The sequence below is a fragment of the Planococcus citri genome, chromosome 3, assembly GCF_950023065.1.
Source record: "Planococcus citri chromosome 3, ihPlaCitr1.1, whole genome shotgun sequence".
Classification (NCBI taxonomy): Eukaryota; Metazoa; Arthropoda; class Insecta; order Hemiptera; family Pseudococcidae; genus Planococcus; species Planococcus citri.
The window spans coordinates 68,119,957-68,145,933 of NC_088679.1; the positions used below are offsets into that span (position 1 = coordinate 68,119,957).

The window sequence follows — 25,977 nt, forward strand, 5'->3', positions numbered from 1 at the left end:
TATTTGAAGCCTTCATCACCATAATTATGTCACTTGGTTCGGTGGAAATGGTGTGCAAAAATATACTCATTAAACCTCATACTGACTAGTGACTATTCGCTTCGAACTGGATAAATAACTTGGTGCACATGAAATTTTGTCAATTTTTTTCCCATTTCAAAAAACCAATAGAGTTGAAATTTTTAATTTTTTCCAACTTGAAATTTGCTAATCAAGTCTTCAAAATATAAATACAAAATAATATCGAAAAAACTATTCCCAAACAAATCTGCCAACAATCGAAATAAGGTACCTACTGATCGAAAATGAAACTATAATCGTCAACTTCTGTTTGAAAAAAATCAATGCCACCAGCAGCAATTTCTTTTTACAAAATTTTAATAAAAATTGCAAAAAATTGATTCCATCCAGAACCAGATCACTTTTGTATGTATGTATCGTTTGTGATCTTTTGTTGTACTTTTCAACATTTTTGGCTCTAAAAAAGACTTCAAAGAATGCGAGTTACATTACACAATCAACTTTGAACATCAGGTCAGTCGAAATCGCACGTTTTGCGTTCCAACATAGGACTTTCACGTAATTTTTTAAACTGTACAAAGGTAGATCGAAAGAGCAGGCAAAAATTCATCACCTGTCAAAATTTCAAGTGCTAAAGTGTCTTTTTCGATTTTTGGTGAATTTTCAAAAATCAAATTTTGGCCAAAATGAGAGAAAAAATCAAAATTTTACCAAATTGACCTAGAAAGCTGAAATTTGGGATGTATCCTATTTTCGACCTGCCAAATCGATTGGAAACTGTTTCAAACCGTTTTGAGCAGTTCTGGAGCCTCCAGCAAATTTTTGAAACTCGAAATTCCCCAAAATTTCATCAAATGGGGTTAGGAAGCCGAAATTTACTCTGCAAACTAATTTCAATACAATATGAAGTCGACTGCATGGTGGTTTCAAGTGGTTTTGAAACTTCAAGCTATTTTTTAGAAATTTCAATTCTCCTAAAAACGCGGTGAAACTTTTCAAAAAGTCACTGGTGGCTCCAAAATTACTTGAACTCGCCTGAAGTCGTCTTCAGAGTGTGTTAAAATTGAAGTGCAGAGTTAATTTCAGCTTTCCATCACCATTTTGATGAAATTTTGGGGAAATTTCAAGTTTCAAAAATCTACTGGAGGCTCCAGTAATTTTCAAAAAATTGCTAGAGGCTCCAAAATTACTTGAACTCGCCTGAAGTCGTCTTCAGAAGGTGTTAAAATTGAAGTGCAGAGTAAATTTCAGCTTGCTAACCCCATTTGATGAAATTTTGGGGAATTTTCAAGTTTCAAAAATCTACTGGAGGCTCCAGTAATTTTCAAAAAATCGCTGTAGGCTACAAAACGACTTGAAAATCACCTGCAGTCGACTTCATAGCGTATTGAAATTAGTTTGCAGAATGAATTTCGGCTGTCCAACTCCATTTAATGAAATTTTGTGAGAATTTCAAGTTTCAAAAATTTGCTGGAGGCTCCAGAACTACTCAAAACGGTTTGAAACAGTTTCCAATCGATTTGGCAGGTCGAAAATAGGATATATCCCAAATTTCAGCTTTCTAGGTCAATTTGATAAAATTTTGATTTTTCCTCACATTTTGGCCAAAATTTGATTTTTGAAAATTCACCAAAAATCGAAAAAGACACTTTAGCACTTGAAATTTTGACAGGTGATGAATTATGGCAAAAAACGTGGCAATGTTATGGAATTTTATCAATTTTTCTGAACTTTTCTGTCCTTTAAGGGGCCAAAGTACCCCATTACAGTTTTTCTTTTTTTTTTTTTTTTTTAGAACTATTTTGGTAATTTCTCCAGATTCATTTTTGAGAGGGGAGGGGAGGGGAGGGGAGGGACAAACTTCCAATGAAATCGGAAGAAAAATGTTGATTTCCAATTAGATCAAAAACGAGAAATTTTTTTCCAATTACTTTCAATCAAGTTTGAGCCTCAAATAATTTTTAAGATTTTTGTCCAAAGTAAAAAGTTGTAAAGACAAAATCTGTTCACTTTTTCATGAATTATTCATTTTCTCGACCATTCTTGAAATTAATTACTCGTATTATCAATTTTGTTTTTTTTTTTAAATTTATTCACAGTCTCTTCAAATTACCAGCGTGAAAATTCACCGATTTCTCGATCATTTTTGAAATTATCATCAAATTTTGTTTTTTTCAAAATTTATTCACAGTCTCTTCAAAATTACCAGTGTGAAAATTCACCGATTTTTTTTCAATTTTAAATGTATTACAATTTCTTATCAATTTTATGGAACTTTTCAACTAGCTATATTAGAAATTTTTTCAGGAAAAACTGCCACTGGATTCACTCAGAGAGTTGAAAGTTTTCCCGAAATTAAATTTCTAATTTTCACATAAACTCACTGGCAGTGGTAGAAGTTCAAAAGTGGCATCAAATTTGAATTTCAAAGTCAATGAGGAAAGAAGAATTACAAATAGAAACTCAAATTACATCTTTATATGGTGGAAGGGGGAGGAGACTGGGGAAAATAAGAGGAAATAACGTTCCGAGATACTGCATAAATGACATTCTTCGAAAATGAAAAAAAAAAAAAAAAATCTAAAAAAATTATACTACCTACATATTTTGAGGATTTTTGATTTAGCTCTCAAAAAAATGTTTCGGGCTAGTTCCCTCCTCTTCCTCCCCAAACTACTCTTAGCAAGCTTTATCACCGATTTTCGTCAAAATCCATTGTTTTTTTACTCGCTTCAGCTTTCATTTTTGAAATTTCGGTGAATTTTTGAAAATTTTAGGAAAAAGTGGTTTTATGCAAAATTCTCAACTTTTTCAAAGGTAATTATATTTTTTTCAAACAAAATGAAACCAGCATGAAAAACTACTTGATTTCAACTTTCCTCGATCAATTATTCAAAAACTACCCGTTTTAGGTCATGCTGGAGCTTCCAGCAAGCTTTTAATTTTCTCCAGAAATTCCAACTTCCTTCGAAAAGGCCAAAAATAAAACATTTCATTCCAGAGGTGCCAATTTAAAGATACATTTTTGACCTACAAATAAATTCCAGAAAAAAAACTCGAAAAGTAAATTTTCAAAAAGGCACGAGAGAGGTTTTTGTTAAGCCATTGTCTGGGGAGTCTACATGAACACCCTACTCAAAAACAATCGCGATTAGACCATTTCAGAGTCCCTGATGAGTTTCCAATTTTCTTCAGAAATTTCAAATTTCGTTGAAAAGAGTAAAAATGAACTCAAACCCTTAAAATTTTGGGTTTGTGGGTACATCAAGACCTACTCTCTCGATTCAGCTTGTTTATACAAGAGATTTCAACACATTCACAAGAACAAAAATTATTCGTATCACTTTCAATGACCCCAGAATCTATAAATACTACAAGTATATAAGCACAAGATCTGGTCCACAAATACCAAGACCAAAATTACTCTTATCATAATCAAACACCATTTCCACCCAGCCAGTACAAGAACCCAACCAAATAATTCCTCAAGATCGCTTCCATACCACTCGCATCATACTCGCAGTCTGGACCAGCTCTGCGGCTAATATCATACCACGGTCACGACGCAGACGAAAATCATCACCTATCGATGGTGCATTTTAATTGAATCGTGATTTTGGAATTTCACAGTAAAACCATCTCCACATCGTCACATACTCGAATCGTGATATAATACATAATTTCAAAACCACCCAAAAACCCCTCATCATTCGGTAATTGAATTCAAATTTTATAAACTGATAACGGTATCGTGTACGAAGCAATTACGAGTATACTTTTTTTTTCTTTTATATTTTTTATGAAAATGCCAAAGCTATAAAACAAGCCGACTTTCTACACGAAATTGTCAATGGCTTACCTCCATGCCTGATGACCCTTTCGCCACGTTTGATCTTCTCCTTAATCAACCCATTTCTTTCGTCTTCGCCTGTGAACAGAGAAAAAACACGCGGAAAAGAAATATTAGTACAAATACAAATATCGCGCATTGGGATGGTTTTTTTTCTTTTATGAATTTTTTTAAGGTCAAATAAACATAAGCAGCGCGCAGACATGACTGCAGAATGTTAAGGTTGCCTCAGGGTAATGACATACTTTTTAGCCAGTCGAACAATATAATTCGTACGCATATACTCTCGGCGCTTACCGTAGTACCTACTTTATGCCTCTGCACCCGCGCACCAATACATAATATAGTGCTGAGAAAGAAAGAGAGAAGTGCTTAACGATGCGATTTAACGGAATTTAATTTACTCGATTGAATGGACATGGCGCACGCAGGTGCTTCATTCATTCGACCGAATCGTATCTGACACCTTAGCATACTCGTATTGTAGGTATTGTTTACGTACGGCCAATTTTTGGTGAGATATTTTTTCGACTTTTTACCACACCAGTGTTCAGTTCTCTTGTACTACGAGTACCTATAAAAATACGCGAGGAAATTATTACATCTCTAGATCTAGTTGAAATACAAATCTGAATCTACTCGTATCTGGTTATGGTTAGATTTTCACGGTCATAAGCTCGCATGCATACAGGGTGTGGTAATTGTACCTGGTAACTGGACATAGTTCCTGTACCTATACTATACGATGGAGTGGAGAACATTTTCGTTAAAACGTTTACCCGCAAGGTAGTCGATTTACGCAATTCTATATCATCGTATATGTAATAGATTATATAATAATACCTTTCCATTTAATTAAACAAGGTAGCGGCGTCTATTTTTAAAACCCATACAGCTGCTTTCATGACGACGACAACGACAGACAGGTTAGCAGTACCTAGTATACGAGGTACCTCTACCTACATTAATAAATATAGGTAAATATGCAACCAGGACGTGTTTCATGGTGTATATATTCGCGGTTTTCACGAATCTATCTCCTCGATATCTACAAGTATGTTTGCCATTTCCATTTCAAACATATCATAGCTTCAGCACGAGTTCATAGCAAAGCTTCCCTATTACATAGAATACCTACTGCAAGTATCTCACTATCATATCCACTTGATTGCATACCTTTCGTATTAGTACAAGTACATACTATAAGTAAGCACATACGTAAGTATTCTCGAAAATCATACCTACGTGTATCATAATTTCAAGGATGTCTGCTCTGTCAAGATGGTTCCTGCACTTATACTTTTAAACCACTTTAATTAAATAATCTGTGGTAAGGTATATCGACACCTAATAAGATCATTTCCATTGACTCGCTGACCGCCGCGTGGGTAATTAAGGAAGACATTCGGACGAGTTTTTAATACCTTACGGTCATCGGTCCATAGTCTATACTATAATTGAAAACGAGGCTTTCCTTTTCACCTTGATTAATTCGTAGATTTCGAGTTGAAAAAGGCGGGAGAGTGTGTTATTTTTGAAGTGGATATGATGGATGATTTTAAGGGGAAATTAATTAATGGAATGACGATGTGAATTTTTATCAAAATTCAATCTCGTATATAAATGAGCTTATTGATCATTGATCGTCTTGAAAATCAGAAAAGATCATGTTCAAAAGACTTTGATAATTTCTTTTATATCCAAAAAAGTTGCTTTTATAGCAATTTTACAATTTTTTTCCAAATTTTCCAAAAATAGAATAAACCAGGTAGTGTGAATTATTACTCGATTCTAACTTTTCCCCTCCCATTTTAAGACCAGAACTCTTGTGCTATTCAAAAGCATTCCACGATTTTCAATTTCCTTGAGTTTGAAAAGGCTCTGAAAGCTCAAGAATACCCAGTTTGATTCGTTGCATCGCATTTCTCAAAAATCATAACCTAATTTTGAGCTCAAAATTTTTCAGAAATGCTCAAAAACAATTTTTATTGGAATAGGTATCTGAAATTCCTGCACAATTTTAATCTATTTTGATAGGTCACATGACATTTGTTCAGAGATTTCAAAAATAGCGACTCAATTTGGAGCTCTAAATATTCCTCAGAAAAGCTCAATTTTTTTTTCATAGGATTAATTTGAAATTCACGCAAAATTTCAACCCCTCATGATAGGTCACATGACACTTCTTCAAAAATCCCACAAATAATGCCTAATTTTGTGCTTGAAATTCTTCAGAAATATTCAAAAAACATTTTCAACAAAAGATTCGAAATTTTTACGAAATTTTAACCCATTTTGATAGGTTGCGAGACATTTTTTCAGAAATCCTGCAATTTTGACTTTCGAGTTGGAAATTTTTTCAAAAATTCGTTCTATGTAGCTATTCAGTAATTAAGAGTTTTTTTTTAAAACCAAAATTGTGTTTTGTAATTTTCTGTTGGAGTTGGAAGGGGTTTTTGGTCTGAAATAAAGACTTTGTAGTAACTTTTCGTTGATTTTTCCAAGTGATTAGAAACGTAATTTTTTACACATCTGATTTTGATTGTTGACTTTTTTCTGAATTCTTTAACTAAAGTTTACAATCCTAAATCACGATTCCTCGTCGTATTTTTTTTCTGTAAAAATTATTTGCTTGCAACTTTTTAATCAAATCGTGATTTTTTCCATTTTCAAATTCAAATTTTCTGATTTGCAATCCTGAGTTGTAACTTCTTAGATAATTTTTTAAGGGAAAATGTGACTCCTTGATTGCCATTTTTAAATCAAATTATTTTCAGCCAAACCATGATTTTTTTGTGACTTTTTTTCTAAAAAATGTTTTTGATGAAAAATTGCATCTCAATTGACTTTTTTGGCTTGATTAAAATGGCGATTTTCTGAATATCGGACTCGAATTTTTTTCATTTAAAATCATGATTTCATATACTTTTTTTAAAAAAAATAAATTCTTCATTTTTGATTCAAGCCGTGATCTTCTGTGACTTTTCCATTCATCATTTTGAATTTCATAATTTTTGATTAAAGTTTTTTTATGATTTTCATGACTTTTTGTTTCTGAGTCAAATGAAGCATATCGTTTCCAAACGGCACCAAGTCCAAAAAAATATTGATAAGAAATTCATGGTACTTAGTACAGTTTGGAAACGTAGAAATGTCCGAAATTTGCTGATTTTTTGGGCAGCGACTTTATATGCTAGATGGCGTTACAACCTCAGAAACCTTGAAAATGGACTTAATGCAGTTTGGAAACGTATGCTTCAAATAATTTTCAACCCAAATCGTGATTTTCTTGTGACTTTTCTCTTGGCAGAGTTCACGATGAAAAATGTGTCTCTTTAATTTTTTTATCTGAATTAAAAAGGTGATTTTCCGAACGTCTCATTCAAATTTTTCTATGTTCCTATTTATTCGTTTTTTTTTCGCCAGTTTCAAATCCCCCCCCCCCCATCGTGGATTTTTTAATGATCTTTTTTGTGTAGAAATAATGTATGATTTTTTTACTCAAGTATTACACAGTGATTTCTGGTGCCCTTTTTTTTCAGCGACAAATCAGAATTGCCAACTTTTTGCACAATTTTTGGCGCTTACCTGATTTTTCTCACTTAAATGATGAAGTTTCTGTAATTTTTCATTTTCGATTGTGACCTTTTTTATTTTTTTTTTTGAGTGTGTTGTGTGATTAAAACTATTTTAAATTCATTTTTCTTCATACTTCTGATTTGGAATTTTTACTTGTTTTCTTGATTTGGGACCATTTTGATCTTACAACGAAAATCACAATTCTTTCGTGGTTTCTCATTTTATTCTCAAATTTTTTTCGACGAATAATTAAATTTAGTTCGAATTTACTCGACTTGAAACAGTTCAACTGTGGGATTGTTATTATTTTACGCGCCTTACCCTTCGTAATTCGCGATCTTGACCCTATGTAAGATAAATAATTTGAACTACCATTTACTATTGTCATTTCAGAGCACCTTATGCCCGACCTATTTATTCATAAGTATTTACATTTGTCACAGAATGCATGATACATATACGTAGGTAAACATGAACACTCGTTGACCATCACGATCACAGCTCGCCTATTTATCAATTCATTATGTACTACACATTAGAAGCTAAACAAATGCGATCATAATATTTAATAACTTCTCAAATATGTACCTATACGAAAAAGAATCGTATATTCTTCGTAATTAATAAAATAGGTAGGTATCTTAAATAAACAAAAATTAATATCACGCCTAATTAACGACGATAACCCGAGGGAAAGTTGATGCTTAATGAAGAAGAAAGATGCACATAAATCGTACATACCACCTGTGTACCTAGCTGTGTAAAATAAACGTAGGTAGACTGATAAGAAGAATGTACTTGAATACAAATGCAATTGAGATATAAATGGTTGTATTTGAGATAGAAACGGGTAAAAAAAAAACGCACATTCGCCGGCTTGTACATATGTACATCGAGTAGGTACCTGATGCTGACGGTTTAGACATTTCTGGCGCTTTCTCTGTACTTACCTTTTATTATGACGTGATGACTTTGTAGGTAAAATTTCAATTACTAGATGTACAGATAATGGATACATTATGTGTATGTGTGTATGGTTCATTTTGGAGCTGGAAAGAGAAAAAAAAAATGAAGTCGTGTCGGAAAAATATTCCGATTTGTATCTTTAATTAGGGGCGTAATCGTACAAAGTATATTCGTACCAACTTACTAAAGTACGATATACAATTTAGGTTAACGTACGAGTACGTTGGAGAATTTTTTAATCGAGTAATTAATTTTATGGAGACGAGATGTTGAGAGGTGTCGACTCGTGATTTGCTTAAATTGAAATCATCTCGTCAAGGTGAAGTGAAATGATGGAAAAATAAGCTTAACATGCAGTTACTGTGTACGAAGTACCTTCTTATCAGTTTTAAATACCTAGTCAGTTTTTAGTTTTGCGAGTAAGTAAGTAATAAAAATCAAGCTGCTTAGATGATTTTTATAACGCGTTTGGTTATAGGTCGCGAACCATTCTACATAAATAACTTGAAAGTATTTTTGTATCGACTCTTTCGTTTGCTGGAGGAATTTGTGTTTTTGAAATTCACATCATTGAGATAAAAATATAGGTATTCGATTGATGAAACACTATAAAAGATGCGTGCTTACTAATACACATTTTGGTGGAATTTATGACGAAATTTTACTACCTTTCGTGATTAGAAGGTTCGATTCCTATTTATTGGATTATTTATTATGCTTTTACGAACTCGACTCGCTGTCAAATTATTTTCACAACATCTGCCCCCCCCCCCAAAATTTGAAAATACATAGGTACCATTAGTTTACCCTCAGTTTCCTTCATATTATTTTTAAAATGATTATTTTTGGCTTGAAGGAAAATCCCGCTCCCCATATTTTGGTCAAAATTTCAAACTATATTTGACCCATTTTAAGGCATCTACGTAGTACCTCTCGTTTTCCCTTAAATAGAGTAAAAATTCAAAACACATGGATTAGTGTGCTTTCAAAGGCCTTGAACAGCAGTATGAAGATGACCTTGGTTTTTTGATTGGATCTCATCTTCACCCGCCTCCCCTTCCAAAAATAGTTCAACGTAAGAAATCATCCAGTTGATCGAAATCCGTTTTTTTTTGTTTTTGTTAAATCTTAGAATCCGAATCTGTGAACTTTTTCGTTAATAAGTAAGTATATATTTTTTGAGCCAAAAAAAAAAATGCGAATTCCGATCGTAGGACTGTTTTAAAAATGAAATTTTTAGAATTTTTCGGAGAGCTCTGGAAGCTGTACGAAGGATTATAACTTACGATGAAAATAATGAGAACCGATATAATTTTGCAGAAAATTTAATTTCCATTTGTCTAAGTCATTAGTATTTTTCTAGATGGTTTCATCTTTTAGATGTTTGTGGGGAAAAAAATGAAAATACGAGTGTATGACTTTAAAAAAGGTCACAAGAAATTATAATTTGAGCTCAAAAAATTTAGATCTGATGAAATAAAACTGAGAAAATCGTCAAGAATCTGAATAAGATGTTCAGAAAATCACGTTTTCAATCAGATAAAAAAATAATGAGATTCATTAAAAATATGAGTCAGAAAAAGTCACACAAAAATCATGACTTGCACTGCAAATCATTTTCTTTTAACAAGTTGTATTTTTCCTTCAAAAATCATAAAAGGTTCACAGTCTAGAATTTCAAATCAAGAAATTCAAAATTCGGAAGAACAAATTTAGTGAAAAATCGTAAATCATCCTGACAAAAAAAAATTGTAAACATCATGATTTGAGATGAAAAAACTTGAAACCGATGGAAAAACGTCTGGAAAAAAGTCAGAAATCTCAATCAGATGTTCAGAAAATCACCATTGTAGTCGGACAAAAAATCATAAAAAGGTAAGAATTATGAAATTCAAAATGTGAATGAAAAAGTGAAAAAGGTCACAGAAAATCACGATTTGAATCAAAAATTGAGTATGAGTCATTTTGATCAAAAAAAAAAAAAAAAAAAAAAAAAGGGGCATATTAAGAAAATCATGATTTTAAATGAAAAAAATTCGAATCAGATATTTAAAAAAATTTTCATCTAAATCACTCTAAGAAAATCAATTAAGTAAGATATATTTTTTCATCAAGAAAATTTTTTAGAAGAAACGTCACAAAAAATCATGATTTGGGCTGAAAATTATTTGATTTAAAAATCATAATCAAGGAGTCACATTTTAGCTTCAAAAATAAGTTCAAAAGTCACAACCCAGGATTGCACATCAGAAAATTTGAAATTAGATGAAAAAAAACCACGATTTTAATAAAACAAGTTGCAAATAATTTTTGACCGAAAAAAAGACGATGAGGAATCATGATTTAGGAGATGTTCCAAAAATGACGTTTTCAATCAGTTGGAAAAGTCAATGAAAAGTATATCTCCACATTTTCTCATCAAGAACATCACTCAAGAAAAAGTTCACGAGAAGGCCAGACTACTGAAGCAGTAACAATTATTGCAGTGCGCTTTAAAATCATTACCTGAGCTGAAAAATTTTTAGAACTGGTAAAAATTAAGAAAAAAGTCACGATTCTGAATCAGTAATTTTGAAAAAAATCATAAAACAAAAAAGTTTTTGCCAGACTAACACAAAAAAATCACGATCTAGAATCAATCATTTTGAAAGAGAAAAATCATTTTAAAAAATCGTATTCAAATCCAAAAATCAAAGCAAAAACCACCATCTTGAATCAAATACATAATTATAAGAAAATTGGTCTTAGGTATTACACAAAAATCTCAATTAATTCAGTCAAACAAAACTCTCCCTGCTTCAAAAGTCATAAAAAATGTCACATTCTACACGGCATCGGATCAAGAAAAAGTAGGTAATAAGTCGTGAAAAATGATTATCGTAAACCCAAAATTTTAGAGTTTTGTCAGAAATGGAGGAAAATTCAAATTTTTGAATCAAAAGAAAAGAAAAGTTCTGAAAACAAATTAGCATTGAATTAATCGCACAATTGAATTGAACGCTACGAAAATAATGATTTAGCATCTTTTAAAACCAGATTCTGCGTCACAGAGAAACGATGATCCTCGACCAAAAAATCCTCAAATGTACTTACTCGTATTAAATATTACATAGTCACGAAAGCTTGTGAAAAAAGTCACAATCTTGAGCTGAAACATTTGGGAACATCTAAATTTTCATCGCCATCATAAAATCTCAAATACAGTACAATATTGTCAAAAATCATCAAAAATTCAGACCAAAAAAACCTTTCCTACTTGGCAAAAAATTACAAAAAACATAATTTTGCTTTAAAAAAATTCTAATTTTACCGAATCGAATGAATATTTGAGAAAATTTCCAAATCGAAGTCAAAACTGTAAAATTTTCAGTAAGAACTTCAACAAAATATTTATCAAATCATCCCTTCTCCCCCCCCCCCCCCACAAAAAATATCAAAACTGCAGAATTTTTAGCAAGAACTTCAACAAAATGTTCATCAAATCCGCTCCCTCCCAAAAGTAAAGTCATCGAGTCTCCATTCCTCTTTCCTCCTATTGACAATTTTTCTTATTCGCTTCGCCATGAATTCTTTTCCAAAACGAATACTAAAAATTAATGAAATTTTCCAGTGAAAATCCCTAAACCAACATCACAATACTTTCCAGACACCCTGTACCATATTGCAGTACAATAAATCAACGTACCGTTATTCCTAATAGATTAGCGATAGATAAAATTCAAATTATCATACCCTAGATGGTTAATTCATACTCGATATCGTATCCCAATACACTACACAAGCTTTCGATTCGCGTTCTCCAGAACCTCTACCTATACGTTCAATAATTAGGCTCATTTTCGAACAATTATCGCAAATCTACCAATACTGCGGTTAGATACTTACTACAGAAGAATATCTAATAATAAAAAAACCATCTGTGAAAGTTTTTCACGCAGAAAGAAAAAAAAAGAAAACCCAATTGTCATCGAATGTCAAACGTCGTCGTCGATATATTTTCCATCACATCATATACTCGTATAGCACCAAACATACGATACCTAAATTGTAATATACCCAAATATTCTCATTCTAGTAAATATGGCATCCCGTCGAGTCGAACTGAATTCCTCGCAGGAACCCAACAGATTCTTGTAATAATTTCATATTGGTACGCAGTCTAAGTATTACTTTGCTACAAATAGCATACCTATCAATGATGAAATTATGCCTACAGTGCAAGAAGATTCTCCATCATTGGCGGTAATGAGATCGTACTATTTAATATACCTAAATGGATCCGTTCAGTTGTTGTAATTAGTGTCTGAGTTAGGTAATAACGTTATTCGTTAATACCTATATAACGCTTTGAAATCAGTTTCCGTTCTCTTACAGCCCGGTAGGGTTAATAGTGATCATTTGTCCTTTAAATGTACTCGGAGGTTCAAGGTTCTAACACACTAACAGGTACGATAATCTGTACTCTCGGTTATGGTACTTTCACTTTTATTTATTATTGTGTTCGTCGTCGTAGTACGTAGGTATATTGGTCACTTAAAGCCGATTAATCTATTACGAATGGACTATGTAATCATTTTTAATACAGTCGCCAAAATTATTTATACATAACAATGGCTCTTCAACGACAGGTAATTTTACATAGTGTGTAATACTCGTATTTCGTCCCCTTCTCTTCTCGTCCTCATCCTCATCCTCCTCCATCTCGAGAATTCCTCGATCATATAGTAGGTAATTTGAACATAAACGTTGAAATTTTTCTCCACAACATATTACAGTAATTTTAGTCAAAATTACCAGATAATCTCTGTATACGTGCGTCGAGCTCGTATAAGAAGAAAGTGATTTCCATGTTTGGTAAATTATTCGATAAGTCGAAGATAGGTATATACGAACGTGTGGCCAGTACAGCTAAAGCACCTATAGAGATGGAAATCGTTAGAGGAGAAAAAAAAATGCGTCGAAAATTTGTCCATCTCGTACGTGAGAAGAAGTACATATAAGTAAAGGCAGATGAGACTCGAAGCTAAACTCTAAGTACCCCAATCGATCACCACACGCGTCGGATCCGCATCGGAGACTTTGAACCTCGCTTTCAAATTACTCTTATGGTAGGTATTCTTTATATACTGGGGCAGCGACACGATTAGCGAAAGTACACGTTTTAAGAATGGAGTTAAAAACCAGACCCTATATAAATTATAAAAATCAACAAATTATCAGCATGAATTAGCATATCGCATATATAGGTACACCGTGTACTCGTATACGTAGGTCTCTAAGTACACGGTGTTTCGCATATTTTAACACTAGTTCAGATTTCACCTTCTACGATGGTCACGATTCCACCATACAGTATACCTATCTATACCTGTGCCTTTGCCTACCTATAGCTACGAGTATACGAATACGCAGCATCTTGAAACAATGTAAAATATACCTACTCGTATCACCGGCAGCATCATGTGCAAAAAAAAAATCAACTCGCATCCGATGTTACTTTCTTATAGGTGCGAAAGTTTCCAGGATAGAAGATGGAAAATGCTCGATGAAAAAATACTCGTAGCATTTGGATATGCGTAGACTATAATAGTAAATATTTCGCGTAATATCGGAAGTGGCCGGTTGGACCGTCGCAAATTCCGTTAATTCTGGATTCAACCAGTCTCGAAGAAAGTCTCCGGTCCGATATCCGTTCAGAATGATTTGTAATTTCACACCTCCGCGCCATATATAGCGTCTCAATTATTATTATTATTATATCCTAGATATAGGTATTAGGTATACCTTCGAATAACGCGTATTATTTACAATTTCATCGTATATAACTTATATATCGTACGTAGAGGTAGACGTAGTATGTTGTATTTAAATGGGAAATTACAATAAATATGAAACGGTTTCACTGCGGAGAGCCAGTGGTACATGGTCTATTTGAAGGTACGATGTACGAGGTACTTGGTACAGGCATTTTACAAGATAGATGTATTATAATTGTCGAGAAGCATGGAATTTACTCGTATGTGACGCCTGCTGAGTGTGTATGTTCGATGCCCACTGCGAAATGTTACATAATTGATGCAGTATTTTTCTTCTGATATGCTTCTGATTATTATAAACGATACCGCTGCCGCCGTCGCGTGCTTCAGTCTTGACAGATGCAGGCTGCAGTGCATTCTTGGTCAGCGGCAAATATATGGTACAGAATGTCTCCAGCATCCATCATTGCTTTTGTGCATGAATGCGACAGATGAGCTCGGTTTTCCAGATCCCATAGACCAGAGCCACAAACGTCAACAGAACAAAAAATAGTTGAGGGGAGGGGGAAGGGATCGAATTTTTTCAAAGGACATCCAACTAGTTCACGAACTCTGTCGAGTTTTCATGAAGCTAGAATTGAGGGAAGAAGGTTTAAGGTGACTCTGATTCTTACAGTTCGACGAAATTTTTTTTCGAGCATTTTTGAAGAATTTTGAATTTGATCTCAAAATTGGGTCAATTTCAATTTTCCAAAAAAAGCCATAAACCTTTCAAAAAGTCACTGGAGGCTCCAAAACGACTTGAAATCCACCGGCAATGACTTCATAGCGTATTGAGATTATTTTGCAGAATGAATTTCGACTTTTCATCTCCATTTGATGAAATTTTAGGGTAATTTCAAGTTTCAAAAAACTACTGGAGGCTCCAGTAATTTTTAAAAAGTCACTGGAGGCTCCAAAACGACATGAAATCCACCAGCAATCGACTTAATAGTGTATTGAAATCAGTTTGCAGAATGAATTTTGGATTTCCATCTCCATTTTATGAAATTTTGTGTGAATTTCAAGTTTCAAAAATCTACTGGAGGCTCCAGAACTGCTCAAAACGGTTTGAAACAGTTTCCAATCAATTTAACAGGACGGAAATAGGGTATATCCTAAATTTCTGCTTTCTAAGTCAATTTGGTAAAATTTTGATTTTTTCCTCATTTTTGGCCTAAATTTGATTTTCGAAAGTTCACCGAAAATCGAAAAAAGCACTTTAGCACTTGACATTTGGACAGGTGATAAATGTTTGCCTGCTCTTTCGATCTACTTTTGTACGGGTTAAAAAATTTCGTGCAAGTCCTATGTTGGGACACAAAATCTGCAATTTCGGCTGACCAGTCAATCAAAATGGCCGCCATTTTGTAAGTAGGGCCACTTTTTTTTTGAGGACAAGGGCTACAAATGTTCCTTAGCACGCCCCCTTTAGGAAAAAGTTGTCCCGGAGGATCGACCGGGGGGGGGGGGTTGCAATGGATCCTTATGCGGCTCCCCGACTAAATTGGGTCATTATTATCCGTATTTTTGGAAAAGAGTCACACGATGATGAAACCCAGCAAAATCGGTAAAAACTTTCGTGAGAAATTCAAAACTGTCAACAATTATGTTTTTCGAATAATTTTGAATAATTTTGAACACGAAATTGAGTCAATTTTTAGAGAAGGTAGTTTAACCAAATCTGAGTTGACAAATTTTCAAAAATGCTCAAATTAAAATTTTTTCAAAATTTGGCACTTTATAATTTTTTTATGAAAAATTTCAAGCACGTCATTTTGGGAACTCCAATCTGAACTACGAATATAAACTCGTAATAATTACACATAAAATATCACGGAGAATAATTTTTCCAAATTCCTCAAAATTATAAAAAATTGATGAAACATCAAATTCATCAAAATGGAATGAAATTTTTCAAAAATTGTGCACGTGAAAATAAAATTGCCATAAAAAATCACAACATGAGATCTCAAAAATTCAACAAAACTCGACAAAAATAATTGCGGATAACGTGATTGAATGTTGAAGGGGCTCAACGATTACGAAATGCCTCGAAATATTTGAGTAAAATCCCTCAAAAATCGCGTCAACTGTTGAAAATTATTCAAAAATTAATTAATCGCCATCAAAACTGTGCTTAATTGACTTATGAGTTGTTGAAAACCCACAAAAAAATTGATAAAATTAGCGAAAATGAGACGAAAACAGGCGAAATTGACAAAAAGTTTGAGTAATACTACGAAATTTGAGCAAAATATCGCAAAAAATTTCTGAAATACAAAAAAAAATTGTTCAAAAATATAAAAAATAAAAGACAAAATCAAAATGAAATAAAATTTTACAAAATTAATAAAGCTTCAATATACAAAAAAACACTTATAAAAACTACTGAAGATAGTTAAAAATGAAGAAAATTTTGGAATTGTACTGTCGAGTGAAAGTCGAATTCAGATTTTGAACAGATATTCAAAATTTTTTGAAATTTTGACGAATTTGCATTCCCAAAATTCAAGTGAAGTACAAAAAAACTGCTTCTTTTTCTTCATCAAAAATGAAGAAGTCAGGATTAAAATTTTCATTATTAAATAATCTAATTTCAATACGATTAAGTCCTTAACTTTTTTTCAAAATTATATAATTTTTCAAACTGGAAAAAAAACTTGAGAGAACAAACGCAAAATGTTCTAAAAATTTCGCCAAAAAGCAGGATTTTCTGCAGTTTTTAAAAAAAAAATCAAGACATTCTGGAAGTGATAAGAGTTTTCAACTTTATATACTGCATGATTTTTGTCATAATTTCTGCAAATAAAACTTCTACTACTTTTGCCATAACTGTCAAAAATTCTGTTCTTTGTCAAAATTTTCAGAATGTTTTGCTTTTTTGGCAAAATAGCAGAATAAAATAGCTGCTTTTTGCCAAAACTTCAAAAAAAGATCTGCTTTTTTCCAAAACTGCAAAAATAAAGACCAGAATTTAGCCGAAATTGCAAAACAATTATTGGTTTCTGCCCAAAATGAAAAAAAAAACTGTTTTTTTTCTTCAAAATTAGAAAAAAAGTCCTGCTTTTGCCAAAATAATTTCCAAAAAAATCAAGCTTTTTCGCCAAAATTTTCAGGGTATAGGTTTAAGTATTGCTTTTTTGGCAAAACTACAGAAAAACCAGCTTTTTGCCAAAATTTTCAGAATGGCTTGTTTTTAAGCCAAAATTACAAAAATGATTTCTTACTTTTTGCCAAAAATTCAAAAATGCAAAAATTTTAAACAATCTTGCTTTTGTGATTTTCTGCCAAAAATTTGCAAAAAAAAAGTGCAGCTTTTTTCCATATCAAAACTTTTGAGTGATCATGAAACTGGTAATTTTTCTTTTTTCATCTAATTAAGTTGTTTTTTTTTTTTTTTTTTTTTAAATCAGAAGTGAAGAACTCACAAAGTGTTTTCTAAAATGAAATGTCAAAAAAAATTTTCCCACAAATTCTTTTCAAGACATCACAGGTAATTCAAATAGGTAATTTTTTCAGTAAGTTCCACAACATTTTCAAAAGTTGAACTTTTGTCAATTTTGCAGCTAAATTCAGACGATTTCGAGAAATTGCCTAACTTTGATATTGTAAGAACTGCTTCTAAGCAAAGTTTCATCCTGTTCGGCGATTATCGCTTCTGACCCTTCCTTCAAATTCTCTCACCTCCCCCTCCCCCAACAAAAAAAATAGAGCCATAATTGATGAGACTTCTGAGCCACATATTTAAGTATGGATCTTTGAGCATCATTTTGTTGTACTCATTACTCTTAAAAAAATCAAAATCTCATAATTTGTGCTACAAATTATCAACTCAACTCTCGCCACTACCAAAATATATTCCATCTCCAATAAAATCCCAACACTGCGTTGACTCATATTCGTACAAATATTATAATCGAAAAACAAAAAAACACGATTACGTCACATAAATTTACCAGCAGTAGTGAGATAATTCGTGTTAATATCTCGTAAACACGTTACGAGTACATCGACGACGACATTTAATCCTCAAATAATAATAAAACCTCTCTGACACAATTTCTAACCACCCTGTATAATACACCAGGTAGCAAAAAGACCGGTGCACGAGTATTTTCTGATCGCTGCTTGGCGCTGGCGCATCGTTTTGATAAATGGGTTCACCTCTTTATGAAGTTATTGTTTTCGGGAACAATTAAGGCGCATACCAAAACCTCTTGGGCGCTTTAGAAGAAGCGTCGAATTCGATGACAGCTGAGAGTTGATGAATCTGCAGCGGGCCGAGTTTAATTGGAATATGAGATAAGTCTGCTTATACACCTACATAATTACCAACCCAAATAACAAATTTCGTCTGAGTATTGTTTATTCGCCGTCTACTGTTCGAATTTATACGAGTATTATAAGAGACTAGGGAACCTTGATAAAGTAAATGGTAATAATATAAATAGGTTCGAAAGTGAACTATAGTTCGAAGGCTCACAACACACGACCAATTGCTTTTTATTTCATTAAAACATCTAATTTTTTTTCTCTCTCTCTTTCTTAACACATCTAGTACGCTACCTATTGTTTTGATTTCGATGTTATTATATTTTGTAGATGTTCGTTTATGAAAAACCTTTGCTCAGATGTGTGTTCTATTGTTTAATTCATTTTTTTACACTCTCGTACGCCAACTGTACCATCATCAATGGCATAGGTACGTTTGTGTGTATCCTTTTGTTTCAAATATTGCGAATATGTACTTGAAATTTTGACGTAGTCTAAAAAAAAATGATAATAATAATAACTTTCTCGTTCTTCTGTATACGTACGAACGTATAAGTAAGGTGTATAGAAAGATATGTCGACTCATATACGAATACGAAGTAAATTTAAACACATATGTACACAACACGTTATGGTGTGTATTGAAAAATACCTTCGACGAGATCATTGTTACGGTTTATGATCCGTGTAAACACTTTTTACGTTTGTTTCACATTACACGCCGTTGATCTTCTCGCCATTGCCCATGCCCATTCCCCTGCCCCTCTCTGCTGTCGATCTTTACCTATCTTCATCAGTTCTGTTCGAATAACGGAACGCAATGACATAACAATAGTATACGAATTTAATTCTACATTACTTAACTATATCGTGCTAGATTAGTCTAATTAATTTTTAACAATATTATGTACCTACTATCTACTGCCCAAGCCCAGCAACGTAGCATTTTACGTGTACAAGAGACAAGACGGTTTAATTAGATGCAGTCTTGGTATATATACGACTGCAATTACAAGTCGTAAATTTGCCATTCAACCTATGCGTACCAGTTCGTGGTGCAGTTTTTTACGTTTTTAATTCGATGTTTTTTTTTTTCATTCTTTACGAAGTTAAGAAACACGTTCTAATTATCTAAGTGCGTGTACTGACAATGGCGCAGGGTAATTTATTAGAGTACGTAGGTACTTGTGAGTTGTGAATGAAAAATTCTCACAATGGAAAACTCAAACGCTCAAACTGTGCGGAGATCTTTTGGACTACATAGTTTTTTAAGACCATGGCGCCAAAATACAAAATAAATGGATTCTAATTGATCATATCCGATTCGAGAAGAAAATGTGTATATTTTGGGGAAGTGATAAGCCTTAAATGGCTTATCTACTCGTAGATTTTCCGTTGGAGTTTAAGAATTAAGATGGACAACATCCTGCTAAATTTTAAACATAGGTACGAGCAAATTCGACCTTTGAAAACTGAAAGTGATGAATTGCAGATTGACAGTGGGAAAAGAACTGGGTTTTGAGTATCCCCCCCCTTTAGGATTCTTACAAAAACGTAAAAATTTGATGATGGTAGTTTTTTTTAAATGAGTACCTAGTTATCGAAAAAACAGTAAGAATCTAAAGGAAAAACAGTCACAATCAAGTACGTATAAAATATTACACTTTGTAATTTTACTACTAGTATGGATTTTTTTTTGACAGGATGTTTAAGACAAAAAAAATTGGAATTTTTTTTTCATTTCGAGTGGTTTTTTGTGGTCTTAAAAAGTTTTGCCAAACATTCAAAAAAGTCCCAATTTTTTTTAACAAACTTGCAAAGAAACTGTTTTCTGCCAGACTTGTAGGGGCTTTTCTGCCGAAATTGAAAAACTGTAAGTATTATTTTGGTCAAATTTTCAACATTTTGTTTTTTTGTTAAATTAAGTTGCAAAAAATACAGGTTTTTGTTACAGTAGCAAAAAAGACCCGTTTTCTACCAGACTTTCATCATAAGTTACACGAGCTTTCTGACTGAAATTGCAAAAAAAAACCATTTTTGTCGAATTTCCAAAAAATTTATGTTTTTTGCCAAACTAACAAAGATCCCTATTAATTTTTCAAACTTGCAAAAGATACCTCTTTTTAACCAAATTTAAATGTTTTTTTTAAATTATTTTTTTTTTACTTACAATCAGGTCAAAATTGTAAAAATGTAGCCTATTTTTGTCAAATTTTCAAATTTTTTCGTTTTTGTTTTTTAAAATTACAAAAAAAGTCTCTTTCTGCTAAAATTGTAAAAAAATGTCACGTTTTACCAAAATGCGAAAAAAATGTTGTTTTCTGCCAGATTTACGTGTGCTGTTTTTCAAAATGACAATTTTTTTTTGAATCAAAATTCCAAAAAAGTAATGTTTTTGCCAAACTTGCAAAAAAAGTCCCACTTTTCTGCGAAACTTGCAAAGAAGTCTGACCCTTCAAAAACGACTTGTATTTTCAAAGTGGCGAAAAAGTCCTATTTTCTGGCAAATTTCCACGAGTTCCATGTCAACATTCCAAAAAATTTACGTTTCTGCCACACTTGCAAAAGATTCCTGTTTTTTCTTCAAACTTGTTCCAAAAAATAGAAATGTTTTCAGCCAAAGTTTAATCATCAGCGTTTCTATGATCAAAATCGTGAATATTTTGTTGGTCAAATTTTCAAATTTTTCGGTTTTTTTTTGCAATTAAAAAGTTATATTTTTTGCCAAAATTGTAAAAAAATGTCGTTTCGCTAAATTGGCAAAACTGTCCTGTTTTCTGCCAAACTTGCACGTGTTTTTCTTCCAAAATTTGGCCAAAAAATGTATTTTTTGCCAAATTCTTAAAATTGTTGTCTTTGTTAAAGTTACAAAAAATCCCTGCTTTAGCTACACTAGAAAAAAAGACATATTTTCTGCCAAAATCACAATAATTTTTTGTTGCCAAATCTGCTATAAGAGGTCTGGCCCTTTTTCAACTTAACTCGTATAAAATGCCCTATTTCGCCAGAATTGCAAAATAAGGTCTTTGCAAAAATTAAAAAAAAAAAGTTTTATCAAATTTTCAAAAAAGTCCTGTTTAATTTTTTTGCAGAGTTGTACGTTTTTTTCTAAACTCTGCCCTTTTTCCTGCTAAATAATGTTGAAAAAATTGTCCTGTTTCGGCAAATTCTCAGAATAAGTCTTGTTTTCTGCTAGAGCCAGACTAGCATTCAATTTTTTGCCAAACTTTCCAGGGATGAAAAACCTTGAAATGAAATTTCAGCTTTTTTTGGGCTTCTAGCTTGAAATTTCAAAATTAAAACTTTTGGCTTTAGCTTTCTGTTATCTCGATTTTTACGGCTTGCTTTGGCCAAACTTTCGGCTCCCAATGGTTTTTCCTTATATTTTCAATTTAACAGCTTTCAGCTACATTTCATTTAGCTTTTAGCTTTAAACTTTTGGTTGAAATTTTTTCATTTCTTTTCCTTCTTCTGCATTTAGAGAATTCAATTCTGCAAAAAAAAGCCTTTGAAAACGCTAAAAAAAATGAAACTTTTGGTTAGCTTTTGGCTTGGAAAAAATGAAACTTGCAAACTTTTAGCTTTAAGTTTAGTGCAAGCTTTTCATCCCAAAAAATTTCAATAAAATTATTTTCATCAATTTTTAGAAAAAAAATATGTTTTTGCTAAAATTTCAACGTTTTTTTTTTTTTTGGCAAAATTTGATAAAAAGCCCAGTTTGTTCCAAGCTTGTAAAAAGAGTCCTGTTTCATCAAATTTCAGAAAAAAAGTCTTGTTTTCCAATGCGCCAAAACGTGTTTTTTTGCTAAAATTACAAAGATGTATTTTTTGTAAATTTCCAAAAAGTTACGTGTACCTAACTTACAAAAAATCCCAGTTTTTTTTACAAAGTGAAAAAAGGCCCACTTTTGTAGAGTAGTCAAATTTTTAACAATAAAAAGTGTCTTCTCTCTGCCAAACTTGTAAAAAATGCCATTTTTTCCTAGAATTGTAACAAAAAGGTCGCACTTTCTTGCCAAACTTGCAGGAAAGTCGTGTTTTCTGCCAAAATTGATGAACTTTTTTGCCCAACTCGCTCAAAAGTCATGTTTTCTGCCAAACTTTCCAAAAATTCTAGTTTTTTCAAACTTGCAAAAAATGCCTCATTTTTCCTTTCCTCAAAAAATATTTTTACGTTTCAAAAAAAAACTTCAATCCTTCAATTTGGTCCATCTTCTTTATCACAAAAGCATTGTTTAATGTTTTCGATTTGCCCACCCTTCATTTTTACAGACACCAATTTTTCAAATTTTTGTATTTTTTCTCAAGTTGAGGGGGCTTCATAGTTATTAGAGAGTCAACATCATTTGGGGATCCGGCGAAGGTTTTTACTTGAAAAAAGGGTTACGTAGAGCAATTTTGAGATTGAAATGAAATATTTTCAAAAATGGTTGCCCAATTTTGATTTATTCTAATTTTTTTTCAATTTTTTCAACTTTGGGGGCTCCAATTATCTACTAGAAGACCGCAATTTTGAGATGGAAATGAAATATTTTCAAAAATGTTTGCCTCATTTTGATTTATTCTAATTTTTTTTTCAATTTTTTCAACTTTGGGGGCTCCAGTTATCTACTAGAAGGCCAATATAACTTGAAGGGCCCAGAAACATTTTTTCTCAAAAAGGGAATTATTTAGAAAAATTCTGACTAAGAAATAAAATATTTCCATAAATTGAAGAGCTCTTTTCCAAAGTGGGTCAAGCTCAAGACATTTTTTTTACGTTGAGAGAAACGAAAAAAAAGTTTTTGTTCCAGAGAGGTGATGTGAAAATATTGCATTACACATTCCAGAGACGGTCACATTTCTCAACTTGAAAAAAAAATTTAACACGTTTTGGAAAAGAGCTATTCAATTGAATTTTTTTTGATTTTTTTTTCAGAAAGATGAGCGAATTCGAAGACTGAGTGGTCAAAAAGTTCTCTTGAAAGTCATCTCCTTTTTCCAGAACACCTCCCATCACATCCCAAAAAAACCACTCAGTGAAAGTAACTTGAAAAATAACCCGATCAATTACGCAACCGTAAAAATTTTCCAATGCTACCAAACTCTAAACAGCGCCACGATCCATCAGAAGATACATATTTCTTTCCCAGCATCCTCTTCTTCGCATACCAAATAATAATACATTTATATTTGTACACAGCATGACCTCGCAGAGTCAGACGTATAAAAATTTAAAGCTCGCGACCACTTCACATACCCCACGCAGCGTTCATCGGCTCGATTCAGTTATTATAAAATTACACACACCAGTATCCATCCAGATCCACTTGAAAGAAAGGAAAAATTAAAATCACATCGTTAAATCTATTTCAAATGCTATAATCATATTTTGAACACGATGCTGCCGGTTCCTCGTATGTACACATAGGCACATGTACCTACCTGAGTGTACCCGAGCACGTTTATTAACATCGGTATAGGTATCATAATTAACAAACGCGTGTCATCGACTGCCTCCGTAATACGTAATGACAATGAAGACCTTATAATCACCGTCATCCTACCGACAAGTCAAGCCGGGTCTCATATTATACTTTTACATACAAATATATAGTTATTAAATTCCGCATCCGTAAGAATACAAACAAAATATAAAGACAACCCGACACACACGAGAAAGTGATAGCATCAGTTTCGGAAATCTAATAATATTTTCCTCGTACAATCTTTGAGTCTGACGGGGTGGTCTGCGAAATAATTGCGACAGACGTTCACGATGCGTGGTCACGATGAAGTTGAGACGAAAAAAAAAATTCCATATTCTTAAACGAGTTTTCTTTCTTTCTCATTTCACCTCATCATCATCCAATCTAGGTGTATTTTTCGTTTATCAAAAAAATCGTAGAATAAATTTTACCATAACGTGTTGTCTTTCTCGAAATACTATACGTAGTGAAATTGTTCGCATCGAAACTATAGAGACAGACGTTAGAGTGGCATTTCTCGTTAATTCTCTCTAATACATGTGCCTTTTCACCGAGCCCCCAAGAAGTCTAAGGTCAACTCGAGTAAATTCATCTCAAGGTATAACTTTCAACCCATCGCTGATTCGTTTAACTACGTATGTATTATGACGTCAATGCGAATTCCAACTCTTTATATTTTTTTCTTTTTTCGGCAAATAGCTTATTTTAGTATGTAGATCAGCGTCTGGTGGAGCTGAACCGATGCAGATTTTTAATACCATAAAACGCACGGAGGATTAGACGACTGCGAGCATCGAGCTGGTGGTTTCATCTTACGCCTATATCTTCTCGTAGTGTACTATAAGGTAATCGCGTTAACAACAATCTCACGCGACCTACTTTAATTCATTACTCGATGCGATGGTTTTGTTATAAATCAACGTGTGTATAAAAGTGACTACGGTCTTCGGCGTGTTCGGTAAAGTTCAATAGTAACTTGAAAAACATTGTTCTAATGTGTTACAAATCGAACAACTTTTTTTCGCCGACCATCCAGCGTAGGTAAATCTCGAGTCGACGCTCTCTTCTCTTACACGAGCCTGCTGAATTCAACATGCGAACCATCTTTTCAGACGCATTTAGCCGCAAAATCGGTACATCTACAGAATATCTATAAGAGTATGCTGGTGTAAAATCTAGGCTTACTTCAAGTTGCCCGCCGCCGTATAGTCAGTCTGAATTACACTATACTTATCCGACCATAACACGGTTACGTCAAATTTATACAAATGATTGTATGTTTATAAATTGCTGCTGATCTGAAATATCAACAGTGATGGTTATGGTTTTTTCTATTCCTCCTCACTATACGAGTCCACTGCTCAAGTGCTCATCGTCGTCTACCACCGGAAACACGAGTAATTCGGTGGTTAAATTGGACAAGAATTGAGAACGAATATCGATTCTGTGCGCGTAGGTTCGAAAATTGATAATGAAAACGGATGACGGTATATTTCTCGACTATTATCGAATCGAAAATAAAATCAAGAGCAAGGTACGTATGTAGTATAAGCCCTCTATAATGATGGTGATACGTTCTTGAAAAGAGGAGGAGGATAAGGACAAGAGGGGAAGAAAGCGTAATCAAAAAATTCTTAACTATCTGTTGGGAAAAAAATCATTCACGATCATTAAAATACCAGAACTAAATTAATCGGTCGAACCTAATCAGTGGCCCCAAAACTTTAAAGAGTTGAAACTTCTTTCAAAATTTTAAATATTAAAATCACCCTCAAGGAGCTAAATTCAGAGTCTTGAAAATCCCCCCCCCCCTCTGGCCACCAAGGACTTGGATTTCGATCAGGATCATGTGAAAAATCAAAAGAAACCACCTCAAATGCTGAAATTTCAACACCAAAATCACATTATTTAAAATTTTGAAAACAGCTCCCTTTCCAAGGAACTTAGTTTAGGATCAGGGTAAAATCATGTGAAAAATTGAACCCCCTGGAAGAGTCAATTTTGGGGTCATATTGTGGCCTAA

The 25,977-nt window shown here is 33.1% G+C and overlaps 1 protein-coding gene across 2 annotated transcripts in view; it reads right to left on the bottom strand.

The window, feature by feature from the left end:
• Positions 1-25,977, bottom strand: part of LOC135838465 (uncharacterized) — a 185,723-nt gene that overhangs the window by 30,740 nt on the left and 129,006 nt on the right. For both annotated transcript variants that reach the window (XM_065354103.1, XM_065354101.1), the window contains exon 2: positions 3,881-3,949. In XM_065354103.1, coding sequence (XP_065210175.1) covers positions 3,881-3,949 — 69 coding nt within the window. The remainder of the gene's footprint in view (positions 1-3,880; positions 3,950-25,977) is intronic.